The following is a 10,352-nucleotide window of genomic DNA, read 5'->3' on the forward strand; positions in this document are numbered from 1 at the left end:
GCTTCTCGCAGTGATCTGTGTAACGACCGAGGGCACCATGTTTAAATCAGCCAATGGCTGATAGATGGGCTCTCTACGAGTGATTTTCCAGCGTCTTCCTTGATTTGTTGAGAGAAGAGCATTGGGAGCCTCTACTACCAATCGGCAGTGTTTTCTGACCATGCTCAAAAAGTGTTGCAGGGCCCATTTAATGCATACGTCCAATTTTCGCCTTTGCACAAGTTTGAATTCGCAGCTTTTAGGCTTCTGCTGCTTTTTAAAGCCTGCTGAATTGTCTCCATCTTATACCTTCCAATACCGGCAACCTCCCGTCTATTGATTATCATCGCAAGCTCCACTAGCTCTACTTTGTCGGTTGCCTTTGAGGCTTTGTACTGTTTGTCGTCTATTAACAAGAATTTTCGCCTCCTATAAGATAGCTTGCCAGTGTCTTGTCTAGTGACCGTACCTCAGACTTCAATTTCATACTCTTTGATGATACTAGTAAGATTATCAATCATTGTGTGAACGCTTACGTCGGTTACCTCGTATAGAGACTAGAATCTATTCAGAAGGAAAACTGTAAACCTGTACTTTCCCTCTTATCAGTAGCTCATTAGTTGGCTTCTTGTGCATTCGAACTCTTACCATTCTAAGGTCACTGCATCAGATCTTGCCAACTTCTTCTACATCCTGTTAAATGCCTGGGTGTGCACACAGGATGAATTCAATTTCACTTTTAGTTGCGGCATTAGGATTTCGCCACGTCTACCTATTTTTTGCCCGTTTTCTGAAGAAGGTATTCAAGATTCAAAATTATTACGTGTTTTGAGCTCTACTCTAACTCCCCTCTGGCATTTCTAGAGCCGATGCCATATGCCCCCACTGCCTGATCTCCAGCCTGTTTGTTGTCTATTTTGGCATTAATGTCACTCATAAAAATAGTATACGGTGCCTTTATATAATTATAGGCTGAATCTACGTCTTCATAGAGCCTATCAACCAAATGATCATCATGACTCGATGTAGACACGTCGGCCTCTACCACCTCCATCTTGTACTTTTTGTTAAACTTAATTATGATACTTGCCATCCTCTCACTGATGCTATAGTATTATTCCTTTAAGTTGCCAGCGATATTCGTGCGTATAATAAGACCCACACATAGTTCTTTTTTGTCAACCAATGCAGGGTTAAAAAAGAACGTGCCCGTTTTTCAGAACTGTATATGCCTCACGTGTCATTTTAACTTCTCTAAGCCCAGTCTCTCATTTCTCGAATGACGTTGCTGGAGAGACAGTGGGATTGGGCGTGTTGGTATAACATCATAAAGGGTGCTTACCAGTGCAAATGACAGTGCAGGAGGGGACAGGAGAAGAGACGAGACAGAGCGCTGAACTGCCAACAATTTATTTCTTGTGAAGGTATTCGCTTTTATACAATTACCAGTCGCACTAGTCATGCGCGAAACACAATGACAATGCATAAATACATCACATTGATAAGCAAAGGAACAACGTTTCCTTATCGGTGAGCGCGACAGAAGAGGTGCAAACACAAGCATCTTTCATTGAGCAAATCTTTTCTGCCTCTATGATCTCGCGTGTGGTACGATCCCTGCACCTAGCAACAATAGAACACTCTGAAAATACTGGCCGGCAGCCACACGTGCTGCAGTGAACGAACAGCCATCCTTGTTCATAGTTATCCACATTGTACATAAGTTCCCTCAGCCTCTCGTTTATACAACGACCTGTTTGACCGACGTAATACCTTCCACACGATAGCATCAGCTGATACACCACATTACAGATGCAATCTCTGAATTTATTTGCATGTTTTGTAGTGCAACCGATGGTGGGTCTGGACGGAGGAACGGACAGCTTGCACAGGCGACTCAATTTTTGAGGGGCCGTAAAGACCACCTTCACATTAACTCGCTGTGCCACTTTCTTAAGGTTGTGCGCTATCTTGTGCATATACGGAACCACGGCGAAAGCCTGTATAGCTGTGACAGGTGGGACTGCATTATCTGTCTCTTTCACGCAGCAGGCCTTCGGCAAGGGAAACTTGCACGTGGTCGGGGTAACCAGCTGATGCAAGCCTTGAATATTGCTCAACAAAGGTTTCTGTAATTTTGTGCACACATGATTTTCGCAAGGCATTCATGAAGCAAGATTTTGCAATACCTTGCTTAACTAACTTAGAATGCGCGAAATGAAATGGCAAAGCAGGCTTATTTCCACGCGGTTGATACGTCCAACAAGTGCGTCCATTATTCAGGAAAAGCTTAAAGTCAAGGAACCTGATTTCACAATTCTCAGAAAGTTCATGAGTAAGCTCAATATGTTTAAAAACATTTCGCATCAGGTCTAAAACTGTAAGAACGTCATTCTTATACGATGCAACATCACTGTCCATAAAAATTAAAAAAAATCATCTACGTATCTGAAAACGTGCATCACATTAGTGTTAGTGAAAACTTCCGAAATGGATCTGTCTAATTTGCCTAAAAACAGGTCACTGACGATGGGAGCGATGCAAGAACCAATACAGATACCGGATTTTTGAAGGTGAGGTTTTCCATGCCATAGGATGTACGTCAACTGAAGGTAAAACCTTAAAAGCTCTAAAAACCCACTGACGCTGACGCCAGTCTGGGTCTGGAATTTTGAGGCGCCATACTCATCTATATATTCTCCAATGCATTGTAACAATGAGTCATGCGGGATGGTCCTTGACGGTCCACAGAGAACAGGTACAGGTCCTTGACGTCCACAGAGAAAGGGAAAAGAGTCTTATTGCAACGCGACGAAATAAACTCCTCGACTTCACATGAACTTTTTACCAGAAACAGATCGTTCACTTCTAGGCATTTCAAAGTTTTCTGCAGGTAGAGTGCAATACATTTTTGCCAAGTATTATTTTCAAATACAATTAGCCTAAAAGGCACTTTATGTGACCTTATGCGTTTTCGCGCTGAAGAAGGCTTCAAGGAAATCTTCCTTGGCATCTGACATATTCTTAAGGACACTTACAAGGTTTAACTTGCGAAGCAGGCTCTTAGCTTTACTTTTAAGCTTTTTCATCGACACTTCAGCATGACAGTTAAAAAGGGTCGAAATCGTACGACAAGTTTTTTCCCGGTAGTTTTTAAGCGACATTACGGCAAATCCGCCCTCCTTGTTAGCAGGTAACACACATAATGCATGCTCCTTCATAAAATCTACAACGTGTTTTGCCGCGTTGTAGATCATGTGAGCACAAGATTACAGAAAGCTTCGTTGTGCAATCTTTAAGGCTGACGTCGACTGGTTACCCCAACCACGTGCAAGTTTCTGTTGCCGAAGGCCTGTTGCGTGAACTTAAGGCCAAAGGGACAGATAATGCAGTCCCACCTGTCACAGCTGGACAGGCTTTCACCGTGGTTCCATATATGCACAAGATAGCGCACAATCTTAAGAAAGTGGCACAGCGAGTTAATGTGAAGGTGGTCTTTACGGCCCCTCAAAAATTCAGTCGCCTGTGCAAGCTGTCTGTTCCTCCGTCTAGACCTACCCTCGGTTGCACTACAAAACATGCAAATAAATTCAGAGATTGCATCTGTAATGTGGTGTATCAGCTGCTGTTATCGTGTGAAAGGTATTACGTCAGTCAAACAGGTCGTTGTATAAATGAGAGGCTGAGGGATTTTATGTACAATGTGGATAACTATAAACAAGGATGACTGTCCGTTCACTGCAGCACGTGTGGCTGCCGGCCAATATTTTCAGAGTGTTCTATTGTTGCTAGATGCAGGGATCGTACCACACGCGAGATCATAGAGGCAGAAAAGATTTGCTCATTGAAAGATGCTTGTGTTAGCACCCCTTCTGTCGTGCTCACCGATAAGGAAACGTTGTTTCTTTGCTTGTCAATGTGATGTACTTATGCATTGTCATTGTGTTTTGCGCATAACTAGTGCGACTGGTAACTTTATAAAAGCGAATACCTTCACAAGAAATAAATTGTTGGCAGTTCAGCGCTCTGTCTCGCCTCTTCTCCTGTCCCCTCCTGCCATGTCGTTTGCACTGGTAAGCACCCTTTATGACGTTGCTGGACTAGCTGGTCTAAATAGCGTTCTAGCGTGGAACGTAGGCTCATTTGATTCAGATTCCAATGGTGGCCTGTCCGAACCCATGGGGTTCTTCGCAAATGAAAAGTAGACGCGAAAAGCTTCTAACCGCTATAGAATAAAATTGTGCTGTGTGTAGGGCAGTATAGTAATTTATTGACGTTTTGGAGTAGTAATTAAAACGTTTGCATTTAGGTATATAAGTAGACAATGGTCCTCAGTTGGCATTCAGATTCACGTACTAGTAATTACAGCTACGGCAAGTCTAACAACGTGAAGTAGCGAATGAAGACTAAGGAGTGAATTATTTCTAAATCTAGAGAGCAGCGAAAGGCAAAAAAAAAACTTCGTACGAAAGTAATGACGTGTCTGCATTACTCACTTCATAGCGTCACCTTGAACTTAAGTAGCGTCTCACCTCAACAACGCCAAAAAGTGAGTCCCTTATTTTCTTTCAGAGCCGTGTAGATCCTCGCTGGTGTGCCCTTATCTACAGATTTAGAGCACATAGGTAGGCAAAACCCATGGCGCTCACTCAGACTCGCTCATGAAATATATTTAGAGCTTTCAACTTGCTCTGACTTGCACTCATGACGTTTTCTTCAACCATTTTCACTGGCACTCAAACTCACCAAATTATTCCTCACCCGAACTCACTCAGACTCTCACGTACAGCTCGATATGAGTGAGTGAGTCTTAGTGAGATGATTCATGCGTCTTTCAGCCTAAAATTACCTTCTTCGAACGTGGGGTCAGTGCTCTTTAACACCAATAACTCACGCGACCCGTGCTCTTCTTGGTGTTGTTTGGCTTTTGACATAACATCTGTAAAAACGGAGTTCTCAGTGCTTCCAAACAGGTAACGCCATGTTTCTTGGAAAAGTAATCACAATAAGATATAATAATCAAGAAGTTACGTGAGAGAGTTGCTAGGGGGAGGTTAAGGCAGCCCTCTTACGTAATGTACTACTATAATGAACAAATATTAAAACAATGTATGATTGACACTGCTCTAAAATACCTCTCAGTAGACGTGAGTATAAACGTGGATCCAGGTAAGGCTGATAGTAATGCTCGAGGTGACTACATCGGGTGATCATGGCATTAATTTGAGCCTGTGTTAATCATGAAGCAGGGCAGTGAACAAGAGGGCTGCTGACTGCACTGTACTTGTCGAGTGAGTGGCGGACACCTCAATATGTGCAACAAATATATGCAACAAAAAGGGTAACGGAGTCCCGGTAAAATTAGCAAGGTGGACTGTACATCGAGCGTATGCATCGGCTAACACTGCGGGTCGACCTTCACGACCGGTTAGCTCACCGAAACAAAGTAACGTCAAGGAGGATTCATCTTGGCACTGCCCCGGTTCTTTCCAACTCTCTACATGAACAATCTGTGCAGAGCCCTCCCCAAAGACATGCCCTTTCTGTGTTACGCCCCCTACCGCCGCCTACGCGGCTTTGACTACCACTGCGGTCGACCACCTTTCTCAACGCTCGGGACGCAAAGTCGTCTGCATCAACCACTTCGGATTTGAACCAGGAAACCGCACTGTGCTATAGCGCATACTTGTACCAATAAAACAAAATAAATAATATTCAGACATGGCACGGAACACTTGATAACACATCAGTGTAGGGCGCGTTTTATGAGACGTGTGCATAGTTTCTAAAAACTAAAGTAAACACAACATTTGGTTTTCACCTTTTTATATATATTTTAACCGTTCTAAGCACTTTAAGGGAACGAGAGGGAGTAATTGAGGCAGTAGTTGTGGAAATTTATTTAAATAAAGTTTTAAATGCAGAGGGTGGGGTTTCACGGAAGATTCTTCTTTAAAAAAGGGTTTCTCGGCAAGAGCCAATTGCCGCTTTTAGATTTTTGAAAAGCGTCCGATGACAATTTCTGCAGACGACGAAAAATACGACAAAATGCTCCTGAAAATGGGCACTGGAACGCAAAAAGATGGCCAATGCCTAGAAGTAGTATGCGACAAAAACCACATCACTTTGTGTGGCAACGATTGCAGTGGTGTACTTTTTTGTTTGTTTTTTTTTTCATCTGTTAACGTAGACGTAATTTGTGCTATCTTGGCAAGCGCAACGCGCACATCTTGAAAGCTAAATAGATTGATGGCATTTATATAGCGACGCTTCATCATTTTGGATGTTTCGGTTTAGGAACCTCTGGCAATGTTGGTTGGCGTTCATCACTTCAAAAAAGCTACCAGTGGATGCATTATTTAAAACCTAAAAGCGTCGATGGCCTCTTGGCAAGGAAGAGATCAATTCTCCGGTTTGTCCTGACTGTCTATATCTAACTGACAAGTTAATTCTTATAAGGATTGTCCTAGTCGACGTAGAATGTCTGCCTCCACAGGAGAAGTATTGCCTATTGTCGAGAGAAAACGTCGCAGTTTTCTTAGTTTCAAAGTTTTCGGAACGTTTTTCAAAACACCCATTACAGAAAGGCTTAATGCATCCAATCCCAGAGGGAACGACTCTTCACTTGCATGCTTCCATCCAGCTGCCTCAAATGCACATTCACTGCGCCGTCAGCCCTGCGAGAAGTGAACTGTTTTTTTTTTATTTAAATACCCTAAAGGTCTCGAGAGGCATTACATAGGGGGGGGGGGGATACTGTTAAAAACAAGGTATACATCAATTCATATAAAAGGAACACACACAGCGATCAGACATAACTAGGTAAAAGGTACATTTTACGACAAGGATGTAACGCATGGCTGATTTCACATCTCCAGTACATTTCAATTCCAGGAATCTGCATGGCACTAGTTCTTCATCGTTTCACTAATACACGAGATACAACAACAGGGTAAGATATAGCAGCAGTATACATATTACATATCAAGAAATGTACGCAGCACTGATTGGAATGCAGACGGATCATTTATCATCGCAATCTCGCTGGGAAGCTCGTTCCACTCGGTTACAGATAACACTAAAGGGGAATTTTGGTACTTTTTGGTCCTTGCAAATATGGACGACACTTTACGAGCATGGTCAGTGCGATTGGACACATAATTGGCAGGGAAAATATGAGCACATGAAAAAGGTGTAATACCATGATACAGAGAGTGAAAAAAGGTCAAGCGGAAGAATTTACGACGAGTGTTAAGTTCTGGAAGATTAAGAATCTGTTTTAATGCTGAGACACTTTGGTATGGCGAGTACGAGTGCAAAATGAAGCGGGCAGCCTTGTTTTGAATGGATTCAATACAGTCGGACAGTATAGCTGTGTGAGGGTTCCAAATAATTGAAGCATAATCGAGGGTTGCACGGATGAGGGAAGTGTAAGCGCGAAGTCTAGTTTCGTGGTTTGCGAGATGTAAACGGCGCCTAAGGAAGCCAAGTTTCTTTAGTGCCTTGTTTGTTACGTGTTCAATATGCATGGCCCAGTTTAAATCAGGGGTAAATATCACGCCAAGATACTTGAAAGAAAAGGTTCGTTTAATATCCAAACTGCATAACATGTATCGATTTAATGGAGTATTTGGATTCGAAGAAAATGACATGACCTTTGTTTTATCTGTATTAATTTCCATTTTCCACGTGTGGCACCATTTAGCCAGGGTATTTAGATCGCTTTGCAAAATAGCTACGTCATCAGTGCATGTGATCTGTCTATAAATTATACAGTCATCGGCAAACAGTCGAATTGTTGAAGTTATATTGTTCGCAATGTCATTAATATATATCAGGAATAACAAAGGCCCTAAAACTGATCCCTGAGGTACTCCTGACTTAACGACACAGGAACTGGAGAGATTATTATTTATATTTACTTTTTGAGAGCAACCAGATAGAAATTCCTGAATCCAGCGGGTAGTTTTTATGTCTAACTTTAGGCAGTTTATTTTTTGGAGGAGCCGTATGTGGGGAACACGGTCGAAGGCTTTAGAAAAGTCGATAAATACAGCATCTGTGTAAACCAATTTGTGCAAAGAATCATGTAAATCCGTAGATAATTCAAATAACTGTGTCTGGCAAGACCGCTTGTACCTGAACCCATGTTGATTTTCGAATAACACTTTATTAGTATTAAGATGTCTCATTATGTGGGAGTATATTATATGTTCGAGGAGTTTACAACAAACTGATGTGAGTGAAATCGGGCGGTAGTTTTTTGGACTTGAGGGATCACCAGATTTATAAATGGGTATAACGTGACCAGATTTCCAATCGTCAGGGACGCACCCAGAATCAAGCGATTGCTGAAAAATTAAGGACAATAAAAACGATGATACGTGACTAGTTAATTTTAGTAGTTTTGAGCTGATGCCGTCAGGTCCAGGGCTGGACCGAAGCGGAAGTCTAGCAATTGCACGTGATACACCTACTTCCGTTACGATAATGGGCTCGCTTGGGCAAGTAATTGGAGTAGGAGTGACGGAACAGGACTCGTCAAGAGGTGGTTCTTCTGCAAAAACTTCGCTAAAGACATTGTTTAGAACCTCGGCACATTCAGAGGTGGGTACAATCGACCGATTTGCGTCTTTTAATGTTATTATAGTGTCCGTATCCTTAGGGTTAAGAACTCGCCAAAACTTTTTCGGATCACATTTTAACAGATTCGGCAGCGTATCATTGAAATAATAATCCTTAGCTTCTTTAATAGCTTTTTCTGACTCCCGAGCTAGTTCTTTATACCTATTCCAAGTGTGGTGACTGTTAATTTGCGAAGTAAACTGTTCTTGCCGACCTCAACACCAGCATGTCATGGCGAATTGTATAATGTATGCTCTTACCTTCGCAGTTGCAGGGCGTCACCAGCGGTTCGCTGCTACTGTCCCCGGCGCAGAAGCGGCAGAAGCCTTCTCCCTGGTCTACGGGTGCGACGGGCACAATAGCAGCAGCCATGCTTTCGTCCTTCTTTTCAGCTAGCGAATGGTTCTCGTGCAGGCGTGTGGTACATACCCACTAGGTTAGCACGTGGCACATGCAAGACTCTGTATGCATTATCCTCTAACTTTTCAGGCGTGACCTACGAAGTAGTATCAGCAAATGGGTCCAATTTACACAACACTATTTCAAGGCAGTCTATATTTTATTAGAATAGTACGTTGATTTCTTCGTTTTACACCAACTAATCCTAATTCACTGAAAGCTATCTTTATTCTGAATTCTCTCATGCTCCGTTTAAGCACAAATCAATAATGAACCTCAGGCAGGAAATATCCAATTTTGTTTTCTGTTGTGTTTATTTCGACGAAAGGAAAACGATAGTTTTGATAAACCCGCTGAACTACTTGTGGATCTTGGTATTGCCTTCTACAAGGGGTCACAAGAAATCGTAAACAGCAAAATGAAGTTAATGTACGACGATTTTGTGCCAAAAGGAGTTAAATTCATGCAAAGCACCATACAACTTACCCATTATTAGTCAGTAGTCGGTACAGCTAGGAGGTTGATCAGCCAGGAAACAATACTAGCGGCCGAAAGAGAACGTATTCCTCTGCAAATTACTGTAAGTGTGCTTCGTTCGCAGTCCTGCCATTTCTCCGTCACACACGCTCATACTCACGCGCCATAACCTCGCAGCATTCTCGATCTTTTTAACTCATGCCTGTGAGTTATTGTTTACAAATAACAGCTGCTTTTCGTTAATGCAGCAAATATAATTTTGTGCACAATAAATATCCTGTATATGATATAATCAAAACCAGAGCAATCTGATTTATTTATTCAACTTAATTTTAAAATATGGCCAACTTGCATAGATATTTGTTAAGCATGTAGTCTACCGACTGAACGCAGAGGTATGTAACACAAGCTAATCGCAAACAAGCATCACGTTGACGAAAAGAGGAAAACACTGTCTACCTATCCATCTGTTCATCTGTGTCTGTCTGTCTGTCTGTCTGTCTGTCTGTCTGTCTGTCTGTCTGTCTGTTTGTCTGTCTGTCTGTCTGTCTGTCTGTCTGTCTGTCTGTCTGTCTGTCTGTCTGTCTGTCTGTCCGTCTATCTGTCTGTCTGTCCGTCTGTCCACCCGTCCATCCGTCTGTTTGTATGTCTGTCTGTCCGTCCGTCCGTTAATCCGTTTGTCTGTCTGTCTGTCTGTCTGTCTGTCTGTCTGTCTGTCTGTCTGTCTGTCTGTGTTGTGGTTCTGCAAGCAATATTATAAAAAAGTTATTTGTTCAGACACAATTGTCTTAGCTAGTTTATACAACGTAGAACTTTTGTGATAGAGCGGCAACGTAGTTTTTTTTTTGTATCGCGTCGAATAGCTGACCAAT

The 10,352-nt window shown here is 42.3% G+C and overlaps 1 protein-coding gene across 1 annotated transcript in view; it reads right to left on the reverse strand.

Annotated features, from left to right (window-relative positions):
* The window catches only part of LOC119168629 (uncharacterized), a 33,888-nt gene extending 24,912 nt beyond the window's left edge, over window positions 1-8,976 (reverse strand). The window contains exon 1 of the mRNA XM_075867691.1: window positions 8,865-8,976. Within this exon, the coding sequence (XP_075723806.1) occupies window positions 8,865-8,976 (112 nt within the window). The remainder of the gene's footprint in view (window positions 1-8,864) is intronic.
* Window positions 8,977-10,352: the final 1,376 nt, after the last annotated feature.

Source organism: Rhipicephalus microplus, chromosome 6 (genome assembly GCF_043290135.1).
Source record: "Rhipicephalus microplus isolate Deutch F79 chromosome 6, USDA_Rmic, whole genome shotgun sequence".
NCBI lineage: Eukaryota > Metazoa > Arthropoda > Arachnida > Ixodida > Ixodidae > Rhipicephalus > Rhipicephalus microplus.